We start from the raw sequence: 20,007 nt of genomic DNA, 5'->3' as shown, positions 1-20,007 counted from the left end.
TGTTCATAAAAGTGTTCTTGCCATTTTATATGTTAACTTACAGCATTTTATACGGACCTGATGTTTTCATTTTTAAATTATTTGGAAATTCAAAAAAAAAAAAAAGAGCTCAGCAATATTTCTGCCCTAGTGACAGAAACTACAGGTTGAAAGTAGCACTTGGGACTAGTCTCAAATACAGCAGAATGTAAATGGCTAGAACTGCATCTGTTCAAAACAATACATTACTTTATAAAACCACTTTTTTGTTATATATCAATCTTTTGATCTACCATAATAATGTAACAAATTGAAATTGAAATATCTCAACCAAGTTAAGGGCCTTTCTCAGCAATTTTTAGGTGAGATTAAAAAAGAGATTAATTAGATCAATTAATCACAGATCATAGTTAATTAATCTCTCAAGTTTTTTTTATCTACTGACAGCACCAGAAACAACCAAGTTAACTGTAAATGCTTTAGAAACTTTATTTCAAAGTTATCAGTCAAAATAAACATGCAAAATACAGATTGCTATCCTTAACATGAGAGTAATGTGGATAAACATTAGGCATCATGAGTTTCACCAGAACCAGCTCATTCTTATGTGTCTTACAGTCATACAGAAATGTTCAGAAGCACCATGTCTTCCATACCTACTACATTCGTTACAGTACAAAAATCACATTCATATAAACTGCTCAAAACTGAACATAGCTGATACTGAAACATTAAAGACATCAGAGCTGAGTTTGTTTTGACAACTGAGAAACTAAGAAGTTGGGGTTACAGTACATTCATATCCCTGAAATAGTTTTCTAAACATTCATTTCTGGCTATTCCTCAATAAAGTCAAAGTAAAACAATCCCCTTACATAAAAAAATATATATTTTAAAAGAAGCCCCATTAGATGACATCAGTTTAGCTTATGAAACAATGTTCCTGCTGAAAAATATGCATATTAGGTTAACTCATGTTGCTATTGACTAATTTTAAATTGCTTAGTGGTGAGTGAGTGCATGCATGATTGTTTAGCATTTGTATTGGACTGGGATGGACTGGCGACCTGTCCAGGGTGTACTCTGCCTTGAGATTCATCCCAAAAATTATAAAACCTGATTATTATTAATAACGAGTCAGATTAGCATTGGAATAACTAGCTGTTCCCATACATTCTTTTGGCTGTTTAATTTTATTGCTATCTGCATATGGTTAAGCTCAAATTTTCTCCAAATTCCCATTCCAAAAAAACCCCAGAAAAACTGCCCTGAATATGCTTTTTTGACTGGAAAGATTAGAGCTTATTGGGATACTTAGAGTTGTGTTTGATATGGATACATGTATATAGAAAGAAGTAAAAGTTGACAGTATTAACAATTTATTAGCATCTCTAATGGTGGTTAAACAGGGGCACATTTAGTACTGTAAATATTTACTTGTAAACATGTCTTTATCTTTAAGCTCATAAAATAAAGTTATACTGTATATTTTGCTTTTATTGCTGATAGTAATTAGCACCAAAACAAATAGCAAATCTCACTGTTCTCTGACTTGCAACAACAGCAATTTCAACTCGGGTGTGATCCCACTCCCGGCTCTGAGTTACAAGACAAATCAAATATTTTATTAATACTACAGATATAGCTAGCATTGCAAATCGCGTTCTACTAGCTTGTTAAAAGCTACATTTCTAATAAAGCTGTTTGCATGGATCAGAGACAGAAACATTGGATACACAAAGTATCTCCCTGTGCTATAAAGCTCAGAAGAATCTCTTAATACAGTTTAAAGACAATGAAACATTTATGGAAAAAGTCATCTTTGTGATATCCTTGACTACGCCAAAACAAATTCCTTGTATGTCCAAAAACTTGGCAATAAAGCTTTTCTGATTCTGATTCTGATATGAAGATATTTTGCACGGCTGGTTCTTTAGCTGTGGAAAACCAAACTGGTTTTAGCTGTAGGAAGAACAGCTAAAACCAGTTTGCTAGTGGCAACCTCCTGAGAAAACTCAAACAAAATGAAATGAATTGACTGGTTTACTGAAATGATGGTTAGGCAGTCAATTAAAGCCTCACTAAAGAAATAGATGTTTTTTACAGAGCTTACTTTTGGAAACATATATGGATCAGGTGTTTTCATGATAGGCTGAAGTACTGCAGCAGCCAGCTACACTTATTTTTAGCACACTGCTACTCAGAGTCTTGCTGTCCTGAATAGCCAGAGAACCCTATATAAAGAAAAACAATTAATTTAAAGATCAGACATACTTACATACGGTTTGTTACAAATGGTGATTTAAAACAAAATTCTTACTTTTGTTTTAATGTTCTGTCAATGAATTAGTCTGCCAAAAAAAGGTTCAGATACATTTTAATGTAAAAGCGCAGAAACTAGTCTTGTTAAAACAGCAAACCTTGACTTCTTGTGTTTGGAAGGAAAGATGTCAGGAGAACAGATTACTTTTTTTGCATTGTGCTGGGTTGTCAATTGGACGAAGCCTACGTTCTTCTTCGCAAGACCACAGAGAACAGTTGTAGTAGTGGTGACCACAACAGCTGAAGCCATCCTTCTTGCTGTACACCTCCTTTTCTGACTCACTCTTGCAGCAAACTTCCTAAGGTGGATAAAGCATTCTTATGAAGGAAAAAGCAAAAACAGCTGATGTAGATAAAATAAAATGGAATTGAATTAGGGGGCACAGTGTTGTGCAGTCATTAGTAGAGTTTTTGTATTTTAAAAACAACCTCTGTGGTTTTGGTTTGGGACTGTCTGGTTTGGGAATGTTTTTTCTCCAGATACTCTGATTTATGGAGGACCGATCCTGCCATAATTAAAAATAATTATAGAGATAAATAAATGACAAAATAAAATAATTAATGGGCCGAAAAGTAGCTAGAAATATACAGGTCCTTCTCAAAATATTGGCATATTGTGATAAAGTTCATTATTTTCCATAATGTCATGATGAAAATTTAACATTCATATATTTTAGATTCATTGCACACTAACTGAAATTTTTCAGGTCTTTTATTGTCTTAATATGGATGATTTTGGCATACAGCTCATGAAAACCCAAAATTCCTATCTCACAAAATTAGCATATTTCATCCGACCAAAAAAAGAAAAGTGTTTTTAATACAAAAAACGTCAACCTTCAAATAATCATGTACAGTTATGCACTCAATACTTGGTCGGGAATCCTTTTGCAGAAATGACTGCTTCAATGCGGCGTGGCATGGAGGCAATCAGCCTGTGGCACTGTTGAGGTCTTATGGAGGCCCAGGATGCTTTGATAGCGGCCTTTAGCTCATCCAGAGTGTTGGGTCTTGAGTCTCTCAACGTTCTCTTCACAATATCCCACAGATTCTCTATGGGGTTCAGGTCAGGAGAGTTGGCAGGCCAATTGAGCACAGTGATACCATGGTCAGTAAACCATTTACCAGTGGTTTTGGCACTGTGAGCAGGTGCCAGGTCGTGCTGAAAAATGAAATCTTCATCTCCATAAAGCTTTTCAGCAGATGGAAGCATGAAGTGCTCCAAAATCTCCTAATAGCTAGTTGCATTGACCCTGCCCTTGATAAAACACAGTGAACCAACACCAGCAGCTGACACGGCACCCCAGACCATCACTGACTGTGGGTACTTGACACTGGACTTCTGGCATTTTGGCATTTTGGCATTTCCTTCTCCCCAGTCTTCCTCCAGACTCTGGCACCGTGATTTCCGAATGACATGCAGAATTTGCTTTCATCCGAAAAAAGTACTTTGGACCACTGAGCAACAGTCCAGTGCTGCTTCTCTGTAGCCCAGGTCAGGCGCTTCTGCCGCTGTTTCTGGTTCAAAAGTGGCTTGACCTGGGGAATGCGGCACCTGTAGCCCATTTCCTGCACACGCCTGTGCACGGTGGCTGTGGATGTTTCTACTCCAGACTCAGTCCACTGCTTCCGCAGGTCCCCCAAGGTCTGGAATCGGCCCTTCTCCACAATCTTCCTCAGGGTCCGGTCACCTCTTCTTGTTGTGCAGCGTTTTCTGCCACACTTTTTCCTTCCCACAGACTTCCCACTGAGGTGCCTTGATACAGCACTCTGGGAACGGCCTATTCGTTCAGAAATTTCTTTCTGTGTCTTACCCTCTTGCTTGAGGGTGTCAATAGTGGCCTTCTGGACAGCAGTCAGGTCGGCAGTCTTACCCATGATTGGGGTTTTGAGTGATGAACCAGGCTGGGAGTTTTAAAGGCCTCAGGAATCTTTTGCAGGTGTTTAGAGTTAACTCGTTGATTCAGATGATTAGGTTCATAGCTCGTTTAGAGACCCTTTTAATGATATGCTAATTTTGTGAGATAGGAATTTTGGGTTTTCATGAGCTGTATGCCACAATCATCCGTATTAAGATAATAAAAGACCTGAAATATTTCAGTTAGTGTGCAATGAATCTAAAATATATGAATGTTAAATTTTCATCATGACATTATGGAAAATAATGAACTTTATCACAATATGCTAATATTTTGAGAAGGACCTGTAAATGTGGGCCCCTTTAAATGCAAAAACATAACAAAAAGAAGAGATTTATTAAATCATTGATCAATTACTCGGATATAAATATATATATTTCTACTTTGATATAAATATATACTATATACTATAAATATATACTTTGATAAACATAAATATTTCTATTTTGATTTACAATTTTTATTTAAACCACTAATTTGAATTTTCTTTTTCTTTTCTTGAACTCTATATTTTTACTCTGTATTTATTTGTTTATTTAATACAAATGGATTACTTACTGTTCTTTTAATAATATGGAAATAAATGGGCTCAGGGAAATCCGTTGGGTAAAAAACAGGGATATATTAGAGGGGAAAATATATCAGTGCTTAAGAAATTAAAGGACAGTGAAATAATTAGAAAAATTATATATTTTTAAGGGAAAAAAAACATGTTTTAAATATATTTAAACAAAGGAAAAATATAGAGTTCAAGAAACAAAATATGATTTGAAAAGGGTTTAAATAAAAATAGTAGATTAAAATAGAAATATATATATTTATATCTGATTAATTTATCAATAATTTAATAAATCTCTTCAATTTATTATGTTTTTGCATTTAATGGCACACTAATTTATATATCTAGCTACTTTTTGGCCCATTAATTATTTTATTGAGTCGTTTATTTATTTCTTTATTTATTGTTAATTATGGCAGGATCAGTCCTCCATATTGATTCAATTCAACAATCAAAAAACATGCGTATTTTGTAGTGTGGAGACTACTGGGTAGGGTTCATGTTTGTCTCAGGCATTTTAGACTAATGGACAACCTCTCCTCGGTCCTTTGCTACAAGATGGTGTTGAGAATTAAAATCATTTAGTTTCATACTATGTGTTCAGTTTGCATGTGTATCCATAAAACTGAAATATATCATGTATTGTGGACAGCAGGGAGAGAGAGGTCACAGCAAGCTTCAGGCGGGAGGAAGGGTCAACCATAGGTCAGGATGTTTGCCAGCAGCTGTGAGCACTAAATGCCGGCTGTTAGTCGTGATATAGGCAATAAAGTACTCCCATAGGGGGTAACTAATTTATAGTGGGGACACAGGAATTAAAAAACTCCATTATGGGCCTGTGGCTGATAATTCCTTAAAAGGAAGTAAAGGTATATAAAAGCTTTAACACTGATGGTGAGACAGACCACTCGGTGAATCCAGCCCTAGCTTTGCTGACCCGAGTCTCTCCCTTAGGTAATCTTTCTTCTTTGTATTATTCTTTTGTATTCAATTATGCATTGGAAATCATTGGACTTATGTACCAAATTAAACTTGTGTTAATCTTAATTTCCTAATTATGCATTGGAAATCATTGGACTTATGTACCAAATTAAACTTGTGTTAATCTTAATTTCCTGCTCTTCTCTGTTCTTTCTCACGACATACGGACTGGGTGAGGTTGAGGATATGTGTTATTAGTGATAAAATTATTTTACCTCAACAACGGTGTCGGTGTCATTTTCCGGGGCCTAAGGTATGTGCAGCAAAATGAAGTAAACCAGAAAACACAAATCACTAAAACAATAAAACAAGATGATCACCAGCAAAAATTTGAATATATGCAATTTAAAGATAATTAAACAGATTATTTTCAGCTGTACACAGATTAATGTTAGTTTCCTGAGCAATGTTGAAACCATTTAAGTTTATGATCAATATTAACAAAATCACCCAAATCACAATGTTGATGACCCAGAAAACAGCAGTTATAGGCAGGCATATGACATTGTGGCTTCAACAATCACTAAGATTAATGAAAATTCATTGCTAGAATAATATTTCAAACTTCACCTGTTCTTGTTCATTGGTCCCACCGGTGTTAATGCCATTTCCATCGCTTGAGGTAGAAAAAAAAAAAATGTTAAATGGAAAAAATTGAAGAAATTACAAAACAAAATTGCAAAATGCCACCCTGAAATGTTATCATGCTAGTGCCATATGAAAAAGGAAAACAAAATTGAAAACAAGGAACAAAGACACTTTATATAAGCAATCAGTCTAACTGGTTATCCAAATCATCTAAATTTCATTACTCTTCAGTAGTTAATTTAATCTGAAACATGAATTACAACTTCCCATTCATTAATAAGTAATTTGAATGAAAATTAAGAGATTTCTTCTTCTTTTTCATGCGTTATATGACTTTAAAAAATAGCAATGGAAATCTAACAATCTAACACAACTAAAACTAGTCAGTGTCTACTCACTATTGATGAAGTCAATAGTGAGCCTAAAAAAGGTTTGTTGACAGAGAGTTAGAACGGAACAGGGGCTTGTGTCTTTAAAGTTGTTGTCACACTGTTTCCTATCTTGCCATGTATGCTGGTGCTTTGTAGAACGCATTTTGCCTTGGTGAGGAAATAAATGAGATTTTGTGGAACATCTAGTTTCACTTCCACTTCCTCAGTGCCACATCCCGTAGGTGAGTAAACTACTTCTACTTTACTCACCTAGCTTAGTGTGAGACCAAGTGACAAGTGACAGCAGAAAAAAATTAAAATGATTAAAGGCTTAAAGGTTATCAAGACTGAATCCCAGATGTCCAGCAGATAATTATTTTTGATGTAATTTAGAGCTCTACTACCTATTTTTGGTCTAATGAAATGAAATACGGAGTGGGAAATTTGAGAAGAAAAAGTATAGAGAATCTATCAGGACAAGAGGCCAGAGTGCATGTTAGGTCACATGCTGTAGTGTCAGTCACTTGTGGTAATAAAAACCCAGACGAATATGTGGTTTCCTTCGCTACTGTCCCTTTGTCTAAGAGGTAAAACTAAACAAATGACATCATTGCTCGCTTCTGTCAGCCCATTGTAATCACTTTCAGATAGGACAACAGCGAATGTCTCTCTTGATCTGGGTTTAAATGTCTGAAGGTTCTTCCCTTTGGATTTGGAACCAACAGGGTTACTGTTGCAAACAGTGCATGCTTAAGAAGTTACCGACATCTTAAAACACATCAGTGATGTGAAACTCTAAATAAAGTTTAGCAGAGCTTCTCTCAGACCTGACAAACTAGCGTAGCAAATGATACAAAGGAAACATTTACTGCACTCTGTGAAACATTTGGTAGATTGTTTGAAAACTTAGTTTTTTCTTAGGTTCAGTTTTTTATTCAGAAAACAAATGCTCTCATGTCAAATTGATCCAGGCGCAGGCCTGCTAAATAGATGCAATTTTGTTTTTTTTGTGGGAACACTTTAGCGTTATACAGCCAATGAGCACAAGGATGCTTGAAGAGTTTTCTTTTTAACTAACACTAACTGTGTACTATAATGTGCTCTGTACATTTATGGTGTTTCAACACATTTTTGTTTTGTCTCATAAGAAAGTCCAATGCAGCCACAGATGGCTTTTATATAAATGAACAACAGTTTGGAACGTCAGTGGCTTGATGTTTTGTGAAAGATGCTTTATTTAGGCTAAACTAGGAGATTCATTTTTCTAGATCATAGCATTTAGCTGGTTAGATGAAATCAGAAAGAAATCAGAGTCAGGAGGTGAAAGTTTAAAGTCCAAGGGTTAGTCCAGCACAGAGGTAGAAAAGGACAGCAAGAAAAAACTGAAAAGAATGAAACCTGCTCAAAACAAACAGGTAGTGGCTGGGCCTTTATACAGAATTAAGATTTTACCAGCTCTTCATGTCCTGTCTTACATGAGCAATTAATTAGAAATGTGGGTTAGCAAACTAGGAAAATAGATAAATCATGAAAATTTCATTTGTGGATAGATTTGTGGAAAATAGTGCATATTAGAATTAGATTTTATCAGATATATTTCAAATGTTTCCAACAATGCATTGTTTTATTCAGTGATAAATACATTAGCTACAAAACATTCCTTACTTTCTAAATAAAAAACTCTGATGCATGTTGGAATAACTAAACAGAAATGTTAAAGAATAAATAAAAAATGTAAACATCAGCACAAATATAAATGTCAGGCATAATGACTTTTTACATTTGGTACACAATTTAACAAATGTAAAGTTAGTACATACCTGGTACCAGGACATGTGAGGTTCTTCTCTGTAAGATAAACATCAAGTAAATTTGCAGATACTTTCAGAAAAACAAAAGTTCTAATACCTTGTGCTTTAATACAATTAGCTTCTTAAATTTTTATTTCCACAGTTGGCCAATTACAAAATAATTACAATGCAAACTGCCCAGCATGACACTAAGTGCCTGGCATTGTGGAGCAATATATTTTTGAAATATTGCATGTCTTTTAGCTTTTTGTACAGACGGAGATGTAAAAAAAAACAACTTTAAAACTGAATAAAACTAAATTAAAGCTTTTTTCTAAAGACCTGTACCTTAGATTTCTCAATGCATCTGTCATTTATTTTAGTTTAGCCATAGCAGTTTTACTTTGAGGAGTGGGCAACAGGAAATAGGAAAAATGCTAAAGAGGATTAATGTGCTAAGTTTCATAAAATGTTGATTTTGATTAATTGATTAAAAGTTCAACATTTTAGATACATATGTTTCTTCTGTCACCATAAATTTTCCCCTTTTGATCACGAGACAGAATGTTTAACTTGCAGGTATATGAAAATGCGCCAAAATATAATAATAATAAATGCAGATTTAAACTATTTGTTAAAAACTGTTTTCTTACTGTTAACAACTTCCCAAATATGCGAATACATTTATCTTTCTTAGTAATTACAACACATTAACACATTTTGTGAGCAAATGTGGTTAAATGTCATTTGCACTCTGAACATCATCTATGGTCCGTTGATGATGTTCAGAGTGCAACCATTTGGTGTTTTATTCTATCATTGGGAACTTGATTCTGGCTCTGGTTAGCAGAGCAGTGCATTCCTCAAAATGGACACTTATTGTAACAATAAAATCTTGGCATATTTAAAAGTATATCTGTCTTGCAAAGTGTCAAATACAAAGAAACGAAAAAATATTTGTCAGGTGGATAGTACACAGTCTTTATGTCTAAGCTTGTCTAGTAACTTACCACATTCAATAGAATTATTGATTTTAAGTTGAATCCTAGGACACGTATTCTGACAACATTTCTCAATTGAAGGGTCGAACTGGCTTTCAAAACAGCACAGATGTTCAGGAGAAAGCCTGGTCAGGAGCTTCTTTCCACCACAGCATAGTTTCGTATTTTTATCATAAGGCTCTGATGGAAAGATCAATGTGAGTTTTTTAAATATTTAAAATTCCAGCAGAATTTTAACCCAGTTCTACAAAAAATCTCTGAATATATTCTGTATATGGTGTTGCAAAACTTTCCTACCTTTGTCACAGCATCCGGCATTAAGAGAAGGCTTCGGTTTCACTGCTAGTTTACAGCACATTTCATTAAGTGGGTTGTACGCCTGTAGCCCGCAGCACTGAGACATCCTTTCACTCAGACCTTTTGTCACGTAAGCTGAAAAGCAAAGGCTCAGTGATTATGCACACATGTAATAGAAGAATATATCATTTTTGAGGAGAAGTTGTTCCAAAGAAGCCCCCTGGGAAATCCAAGGTTTTAAGAGTTGTGCTGTAACTATTCTAACTATTGCATGCTTCCCTGAATTTCACCAAACCATCACTGGCACTAAGTAACACTGGTTATGTTAACTTTCAAAATGAAAGTCTTTATGATCTGTCTGTATGACTGGATTATATTGAGACGACATATTATGAATTGGTGCAATATAAATAAATTGAACTGAATTTACTGAAAATCATGCAAAATTATTTTTAAATACAAATTAAAATTTGTCTTAAGGACAAGCCTTGCAAAATAATTTATACCCCTTGAACCTCCCCTCATTCTGTCACAATAAAACTATAAACTTCAAAACATTTGATTGAGATTTCATCTGATAGACAAACACAGAGACCTGGATATTTAAGAAGTGGAGGAAAAATAAAGATGGTTTTCAAAATCTCTTGGATACAAATCTTGCCAATGCATTTGTATTCAGCCTGCTTTAACCTGTTACCCCTAAATAAAATCTACTTCAACCAATTGCCTTCAGAAATCACTTAATTAGTAAGTAGAGTCCACTGGTTAAAGTGGAAGTAATCCCGATGCAAAAGCATAACCCCGCCCCCAGACAGCCAAGTGTGGGGATGAGCAGAGAGGGGTTAGCTTAACTTGACATAAAGAAACATGGAGAGTGAGCAGAGCGGCGCTGGTAGTTTTGCCACGGATAGATTTTTTGAGGTTGAATATTTTTCAGCCCCTCGTCATCAAAGGTTAAGGAAGGCTTTACTGAGCCCAGTGGGCCTGAGCCTCATCAGTTCTAGCCGCTGGCTCAAGGTGATGCTAAAAGCTGGCGCTACCAAGGTAGTGGAGGAAAAAATGGGTGTTAGCAGTCATGTTAAACATGATTTTAGCACCATCATTGCTAACATGGGCTGACGTTCAAAGCAGTAACAAACTTTCAGAAAGTCAGTCAGTCATTTTCTACCGTTTATTCCATAGTGGGTCGCGGGGGAACTGGTGCCTATCCAGCAGTCTATGGGCGAGAGGTGGGGTAAACCCTGGACACGTTGCCAGTCCATTGCAGGGCAACACACAAACAACCATACACACACTCATTCATTCATACCCCTAAGGGCAATTTAGAGAGACCAATTAACCTAACATGCATGCCTTTGGACTGTGGGAGGAAGCCGGAGTACCAGATGAGAACCCACGCATGCACGGGGAGAACATGCAAACTCCATGCAGAAAGACCCCAGGCCAGGAACTGAACCAAGGACCTTCTTGATTCAAGGCAACAGTGCAACCAACTTCGCCACTGTGCAGCCCTCTTTCAGAAAGTTTACATTAAACTTATTTGAAATAAATAAATGTTTTGCCATTTTTCTACATTTACATGTAGATTTATATTATCTCATTATCCTTATATTAGCATATGATTGAAGGTATAAAGCATAAAATGCTATGATCAATGCTTGCATTTCCAACTCCTGACTCGCTACGTCTGAGTCATATGGTTTTATAGCTGAACGCAGGGCTGTGAAGTTCACATGTACAGAGCTGTACCGTTTGAACCAATAGCATATTCAACTGCAGCCAACTGCAACCTAAAGAGGGCAGCACTAAGATGGTTTTGAGACAAATATTGCAGAATTAAACAAGTTTACATTAAAATTTTAAAAATTGCACAGTAAAGGTCCAATTCATACAGTTTATCGGCTAATAAAAGTTGAGTTGGGAATTAGTTCCACTTTAAGTTATCTCATTGAAAATCAGGCTGTCCTGTGAAATCCTCAGAGGTTTTTTACATGAACATTATTGAAACCAAACGCATATTGAAAACAAAAATCATCACCAAGGAACACAGCAGAAAGAAACAATAATTTTACCTTTGAACATCTTCAGAGAACAGTTTAATCTACCAAAACTGAACTTTTTGGCTTTTTGATCTTTTTCAGGTTTCTTAAGAAAACTTCCACATCAGGTAACATTTTCCTTTCAATTCCCAAATTTGCATTACTTCATGTTCTGATGTACAACCTACAACCCCAGTAAAATTCATGGACATTTATGGTGACATAATAAGAAAAAGGATATGAATACTTTTGCAAGACACTGCATTTGGTAATTGGTAGGAATATAATTGCTTTTTCCATTGACTTTAATTAATTTGCTTTTAAATGAAAAATGGAAGTAAAAAAAACTATTAACACTGCTTTTTAGAGGACAGCACATAAAATTTGGAATAATGAAACTTGTTGAAAATTGTGTCTTTGAAATTTATTGACAACACACCGAGCTATGTTGGCATGTAGTTCCAGCTGTAGGGCAGTGTACATCTGCACAGAGTCATTATTAATATCCTGCAGACGCATGCCTTTAAATGTTTTTGTAGCTAATTAGGAAAACTAAAGTTGTGTTGTGCTAAAATGAGATTATATCAAAAATTGGTCACTATTAAAATTTTTTTGTGGTTTTACATGTTTTATTGGGTTTAATAAAACATGTAATTCAAGAGCTCCCACGGTTTATACATTTCAGGTCTGACGTATAGCCATTACATTTTGTACTCTTTTTATCTGTACAACAAGTGTTCCTTCCAGGATCATAAGATGTCTCGTTACAGCACAACGATCCTGCTCCCGTGGTTTGTCTGCAAAACACAAATGATATTCATGAATTTTATCACTGAATATTTAGTATTTTAAGGACATTACGGTAAAAGCTTTAAATAGATAAAAATGAACACTGCCTTCAGTTAGCAGTTTAAACACTATAATCGATTCACAGCTCCTTGATGGATTCAAGTAAAAAAACAATTGGGATGATCAGTGCTGCAGGTAACAATGACAGGTCAGCATAAATAGCATCTACACTTTGCACTATCAGTCTGTCCGTCCGTCCGTCTCTATGTCTGTCTGTAGGTGAAAATACAATTTAAAGTCAGAAGTGGCATCTGCAGCCAAATCATTTTGTGGGATGGACAGAGTTCTTTCCCACTACTGCAAGGACAATTAGAAGAAGAAAAAATAAATTCTTTATGAAAGTTAAAAATCAGCCATACATTTTTCTTCACAAACAGGCCTATTTTGGAAAAAAAAAATTCTTCCCCTAAATTTCATAGTAAGAGGGCCATGTTCTTGGCCCCTTCTACCATGCGACACCTGACCCAGTTGTCCACTCCTGTCAGCACCCATCGATACAAGGTCTCAGGTGTGAATGGGGAGCAGGTGAGTTAAATTTAGTTATCAATTTCACACTCTTTCATACTGGTGACTGGATGTTCAACATGAAAATGCCAAATACCTCTGTAAGGATTATGATTATTGATTAATTAATATTTATCAAAAATCCTAATTAAAAATCATAATTCAGGAAGATAATTTCTTAACCAAAAATCATTACCTATGAATAGAAATCAGAGATGTCCTCTGGTGTTGTGATTATGGGCTCAAAGCTCTTAATAATTACAATGAGTTATTTATCATTAATAATTGATAATTATTAACCAAAACCACTAAATGTCACTGTTTATTCAACCGCTGCACCGAAGGTAGGAGAACGTTGACCTTATTTCGGCGGATAAATCACTCTTGCACAAAATAAACACAAACGCTTCTCTTAAATATATATGTGGAGATTTTTTGAAGCCATATTGCCCTGATATACTACCATTCTGGTCCAAAAACCTTCACCTAACAAAAAAACACTATTCTACGCAAAGGAGATGAAAATGACTAACAATAATAATAAAAGAAAATATATGCACATTGAATGTCAGTGAAGATCTAACCAGGACAAAATGGTTAGATGTCCATAAACATTTTGTCCATAAAATGGTTATTTTATGGACAAAATGTGCAATTTGGGTTAACTTGGAAAGAGAAGCTGATGTCTTGATTTTGGCTATCAGCTGGTAGACGGTGGCCTGCGCCCTTAACCACTAGCAGCTGATTGGCCCAAATCTCAAACAAAGAGTCATAAAACTCTGAGGTGGTAACTCACTGGAAAAGCTCCATGTATAAGACTGGAACAAAGGAGTGGTCAGGCAAGGCCCAAACCGCAGTTGCTTTGAATGGAAAAACTTTAAAAGTCCAACTTCTAACTCCTGGCTGGTTTGGGATCAGCCGGACAAAAACATGAACACGCACCTTGCACAGCAAATCAAAACAGCTCAGTATAAAACACTTCAATCAGTATTGCATGCAACAAGTTGATACCCTGGATTAACTACTGGTGATTCTAAATCACCTTAACAATGCCTCATCCTGCCCAGACATCTAAATGCACCTATCCGATTTGATTTAAAAAAAAAGAGAACAAAATTACTTTGACGTTGATTTCTTCTCTCCACCGGTTGAGGATGGATCAGGTCTGAAGACAACTCAAAAAAAAAAAAGGTAAACTTCTCATCCATCCAAAACGGGAAAAATATGAAGAACCGTTTAGTCGACTGAATCAACAAGGAGGAAAATTTATCTCCTTGGAAATAAAACCTCTGTGGGTTTTTCACGCAGGAGAGAGTCACCGTTGTCTTCGTTCGCAATATGAATCTTCTGACCTTCTTGTATCAGACAGATTCCCAGCTTTCAAGCTTTTGAGCTTTTGTCTCTCAGATTTCCGCCCCCGTTGCATCGTCCCATGAGAAACACTGGCAATGGCGGGTTTTGTAATCCCGGGTGAGGTCAGAGCTGTGACGTGGGTGAGCTGCACATGTCGAACTGCCCGACCAAAATGGATGACCCCAACACCTTTCTGAGGATCTGAAAAAAAACAATTATTGTTCTATATAAAGATGGCCTCTGCCCTAGGATATAAGAAAATTGGAAACACTCTGAAACTGAGCTGCAGCATGATTGCATGTGCTCACTGACATGATCAGAGGTTGTCTTTTGAAAATAGACGTACTGCCAGCATTGCCACAAAGGTTGATGGGGTGGAGGCATCAGCCTGTCAGTGCTCAGACACACACTGCTTCAAACTGGTCTGCATGGCCGTCATTCAGGAAGGAAGCCTCTTCTAAAGATGATTCACTAGAAATGCTATTAGTAGAATCAAGCCCAGAATTCATTTTCTGAGCTTCCTAGTGATTAGTTATCTCTTCCTCACTTACTTCTGTTCTCTCTGTCTTCAGGTTGAAAGCATCCTGGCAGTCCTGGATTCATCCTCAGAGATTTTCACTTAGGGGTGTACTTACTTTTGTTGCCAGCAGAGTTATATAAACTGTACACTGACTTTACATTGTATCAAACTGCCATGTCTTTAGTGTTGCCCCACGACGAACGATATATATATATATATATATATATATATACAGGGGTTGGACAATGAAACTGAAACACCTGTCATTTAGTGTGGGAGGTTTCATGGCTAAATTGGACCAGCCTGGTAGCCAGTCTTCATTGATTGCACATTGCACCAGTAAGAGCAGAGTGTGAAGGTTCAATTAGCAGGGTAAGAGCACAGTTTTGCTCAAAATATTGAAATGCACACAACATTATGGGTGACATACCAAAGGTCAAAAGAGGACAAATTGTTGGTGCACGTCTTGCTGGCGCATCTGTGACCAAGACAGCAAGTCTTTGTGATGTATCAAGAGCCACGGTATCCAGGGTAATGTCAGCATACCACCAAGAAGGACGAACCACATCCAACAGGATTAAATGTGGACGCAAGAGGAAGCTGTCTGAAAGGGATGTTCGGGTGCTAACCCGGATTGTATCCAAAAAACATAAAACCACGGCTGACCAAATCACGGCAGAATTATATGTGCACCTCAACTCTCCTGTTTCCACCAGAACTGTCCGTCGGGAGCTCCACAGGGTCAATATACACGGCCGGGCTGCTATAGCCAAACCTTTGGTCACTCATGCCAATGCCAAACGTCAGTTTCAATGGTGCAAGGAGCGCAGATCTTGGGCTGTGGACAATGTGAAACATGTATTGTTCTCTGATGAGTCCACCTTTCCTGTTTTCCCAACATCCGAGAGAGTTACAGTGTGGAGAAGCCCCAAAGAAGCGTACCACCCAGACTGTTGCATGCCCAGAGTGAAGCAAGGGGGTGGATCAGTGATGGTTTGGGCTGCTATATCATGGCATTCCCCTGGCCCAATACTTGTGCTAGATGGGCGCGTCACTGCCAAGGACTACCGAACCATTCTTGAGGACCATGTGCATCCAATGGTTCAAACATTGTATCCTGAAGATGGTGCCGTGTATCAGGATGACAATGCACCAATACACACAGCAAGACTGGTGAAAGATTGGTTTGATGAACATGAAAGTGAAGTTGAACATCTCCCATGGCCTGCACAGTCACCAGATCTAAATATTATTGAGCCACTTTGGGGTGTTTTGGAGGAGTGAGTCAGGAAACGTTTTCCTCCACCAGTATCACGTAGTGACCTGGCCACTATCCTGCAAGAAGAATGGCTTAAAATCCCTCTGACCACTGTGCAGGACTTCTATATGTCATTCCCAAGATGAATTGACGCTGTATTGGCCGTAAAAGGAGGCCCTACACCATACTAATAAATTATTGTGGTCTAAAACCAGGTGTTTCAGTTTCATTGTCCAACCCCTGTATATATATATATATATATATATATATTTATACGAGTATACAGTTTGTACATATAAGTCCCGATTCTGAAGTCACGGTTCATATAAACAGAAATGTGTGATTTTTGTGTCACTTTGGTCAGTAGTAATTTCTGAAATGTATTTGATTTTATTATGTTCTAAAACTTAAAACGGGAAAGTATTGAACTGACTGTAGCTTTGGTTGGATTTTTGGACAGATTGCTTGTCGGTCCTCCGATATTATTGCAGCTGAAATTGGTTCTACAAAGCACTGACTCGGGAAGACTGCATACGTACACCACAGTGTTTAGATTTTGCTTTGAAAAAGGATAAAAGAAAAGTTAAGTTCTACATTGTGTTGGTCAACCATGCTTTTACCTTAACATAATTTGTAAACGTGCAATATGAACAGTTTAAATGTTAAATGTTGTTTAATAAAGACAATGAAACTGTCAAGCTTTTCTTGATAGAATAAAAACCATTTCTTGCTAAAGAAAAAATTAATAAATAAAAACAAACGAACGAACAAACAAACAAACAAACAAAATAAATTAAGAAGAAAACTCACCCGGTTTTTGGGCATTCCGCTTTCGTTCCCATCACAAGATCTGTAGGAAAGCAAAAGGTCTGTGTTGGTCGCTGAACATGTAACATACGGTTTTCAAATGCAAAACATCCCATAATTTTTCAAGCATTAACACAGACCTTCTTAAATGTTGCTCATTTCTGCTTATATTTGTGAGACAGGGATTGAAATACTTCAATTTCGTCCATCGTTATTTGTGATGGACGAAAAAAAAAAAAAAAAAAAAAAACATTCACCGAGTTATAGCAATTAGTTGCAGCTTAATAATTACAGACAACTTTAATTGAGATAGATTCGGAGCGCGTCCTGACTGCAGCCACCCGTAAGTTCAGCTCCTATCCATCATTAAGGTAACAATGATGCCAAACACAGTAAAAACGATGAAATCATCCTGAACGAATCTCGGTTCCTCGTTGATGAAGCAGAGCTTTTAATTGTCTCTTCATCCCTCATCATCATGACTCGAGTTATACGCAGCAGTGATCATACAATCTAGAAAGCGGGCACGGTTGATTATATTGTTACAAATCAACCTCCCACCCAATCCCGATCATATGTTAGCTTGGCATCAGCCTCCATCACCTTGAGACCAACTCCGCTCCCCGCAGCAGAGTTGCAGCTCTCACAGACAGGTGCAGCGCAAAGCCGCCCGGACAGGACAGCGTCGACGACTTTCATTAATCTATCCAAGGCTGGACTGTACTTATCTCTCCTGTCTTCACGCACTTCACACCTCAACATGACGCGTCAAAAGTGTGGCCAATTAGATGCGTATATTGGACTAGCGTTAATTAACGAGACGCACCGCTATACGCTCCCGAGTGCGCACACCTTGAAGCAGCTGCGGCAGGAAAACAAGCGGAGTCTTGGGGTTCATTTCCTCAGATTACAGTTTGATGGGATGAAAATGTGGTTAAAAGTTCCACCCACAGGAACCCCACCCCCAAATACACATGATCCAAAAATAGGTTAGAATTGACAAGATTAGATGTCCAATGCGTGCAGAGACAAAAAATAGGTACATAAAAAGATTCCCTTATATAAATGTACATACTTACCACAAAAAATGAAGCCACATAACGGCACTACTGAAATGAAACAGTCATAATATATTTTATTGCACGTGGATCTTCTCTGCCGTTTCTTCAAAATGTGCAACAGAAGTGTCCAAACCTTACCCAGTATGCATTTGTGAAGAGAGAGCATCTTTACGCGCATCTGACCTCTTGGTGCTAAGACGAATTGCATCAGGAGCCTTTAATAGGTTAGTGTGATAAGTCCCACCTCTCACATGATATCACCTAAAAATATGGCATTTATAAGCATTGAGTGAGTGTCCACGGCACCACACCAGCAGGCGTAAGAGGCACATATACACTGAAAAACGTCAAAGCAATGCCATATTTGTTCTCGTGTTGAATAGCTTTTTTCAAAGAATGGTTCATCAATTTGTTGGTTTTAGTGTGGGGATGGGGGGCAGATTTTGGGATTACAGCAACCAGGTTTGTCTATTATTTCTCATTCCATTCATTTTACCTTATGAGATAAACATACAAGCTACATTTTTTCTTATATTTTCATTACATGCTTTGTAATACCATCACTTTATCTCTTAAGTCGATCTTTTAAGTTGTACAAACTTCCTGGCTGGATGAGTGTTAGGGGAGTGTATGTGGGATCACGAGCTGTTTATTTACTCACCTGCGTTGTAAAATACCTTTTTTAGTCTGTGACTCACACCTTCACCTCCACCTGCACCACCTGCGTCGGCTTAGCCACCATCAGATCCTGGGTTTATTTCCGTTTCTTTTTCCTACAGTTTGCCAATTAAAATCCGTTTTCATTGTGCCACTCCCGTTCTTGTATCTGCGTTTGTCTCCACCCAGCAACACCATTACACGACAGTGAAATTTTTGGTAATCTCCAACCACTAAAAAGCATTCGGGAATCACCCTACATTCCGTAATACATCTTCCAGTTTCCGCTTCTGGTTTGCTGCGCCTCGCATTTGATGTTCATCTGCCTGCATGCGCGGGGGCACAAAACACAGATAAGAAGACGCAATTTGAAATAAAATGTTCACCGCAATTAGCGATTTCCTTAAACGTAAATCAGCAGCTGCAGAACATGTGCTTCTTTAACATATCAGTAAAACTGCTTGTGTTTCCGTCACATGGTTTTAAATGGAGGCAAACTGGGTCTATAAATGCAGCCCTGGACTTTTCTCCTGGACAGGCCCACAACCCAGATGCAATAAAAATTCATTATAGGTTGATCCTTATATCTGTGTATTGTTCAATATACTGTTTGATGTTTGAAAGAAAATAGCTTTTTCCAATAACTCGTGATTTTGCTTTTCTAAATAACCGGATAAAGGTTGTTAATTTAGGGGTTTTAACTATTAGTTGGGGTTGGGACCGCGCCAGGTGGTCGTGAAAGACCAAGTTCGGGGTCCCCAGATGATTGTCAGACTGACCAAGATATGACCCTTGAAACGTATGGAAGTCCAAAAGGGCCAAAATTACGTAACTACGTCATGAAATAAATATGAAAGTCCCATCAAATAAATAAGTGTACAATGAAATAAAAAAAAATGTGCCATTAAATGTACAATTTAATAATTGAATTTACATTTTTTTAATACATATTGAATAATTAAATAGACCTGTCATAGTTTTTGGAAGTTTTTTGATCCACATGCAGAAAAAAACTCAAGAGACCATTAAGGTTTTTACAATTTATTAAAATCAGAATCTTTTTGGGTTTGTATCCAAGGGAGACTTTGGTGGTTTGGGCTGGACACTAAGAAAGGAGGAGAGAGTGCTGAGCAGTCTGGAGTAACACGCGCA

General features: G+C 37.2%; 1 protein-coding gene across 10 annotated transcripts; it reads right to left on the bottom strand.

Annotated features, from left to right (window-relative positions):
* Positions 1-448: 448 nt before the first annotated feature.
* LOC124883476 (galaxin-like) lies at positions 449-19,249 on the bottom strand. 10 transcript variants are annotated; one of them, XM_047390578.1, is made up of 13 exons: positions 18,860-19,249; positions 18,337-18,459; positions 18,217-18,246; positions 17,141-17,180; positions 12,552-12,643; positions 9,808-9,942; positions 9,520-9,690; positions 8,540-8,567; positions 6,331-6,376; positions 5,976-6,008; positions 2,447-2,600; positions 2,300-2,330; positions 449-2,213 (listed from the first exon to the last, which is right to left on the bottom strand). In XM_047390578.1, exons 2-12 carry the CDS (start codon positions 18,404-18,406, stop codon positions 2,326-2,328), a joined length of 804 nt encoding a protein of 267 aa, XP_047246534.1. In that variant the 5' UTR covers positions 18,407-18,459; positions 18,860-19,249; the 3' UTR covers positions 449-2,213; positions 2,300-2,325. The 10 variants fall into 10 exon arrangements, 9 of the variants coding, with proteins under 9 accessions (XP_047246534.1, XP_047246533.1, XP_047246532.1 ...); XR_007042215.1 differs by having other exon boundaries at positions 2,300-2,600; positions 18,860-19,247; XM_047390577.1 differs by having other exon boundaries at positions 449-2,330.
* Positions 19,250-20,007: the final 758 nt, after the last annotated feature.

Source organism: Girardinichthys multiradiatus, chromosome 18 (genome assembly GCF_021462225.1).
Source record: "Girardinichthys multiradiatus isolate DD_20200921_A chromosome 18, DD_fGirMul_XY1, whole genome shotgun sequence".
Taxonomy (NCBI): Eukaryota; Metazoa; Chordata; class Actinopteri; order Cyprinodontiformes; family Goodeidae; genus Girardinichthys; species Girardinichthys multiradiatus.
The sequence above is the reverse complement of the archived record's forward strand: the minus strand, read 5'-3'. Positions and strand labels throughout refer to the sequence as shown.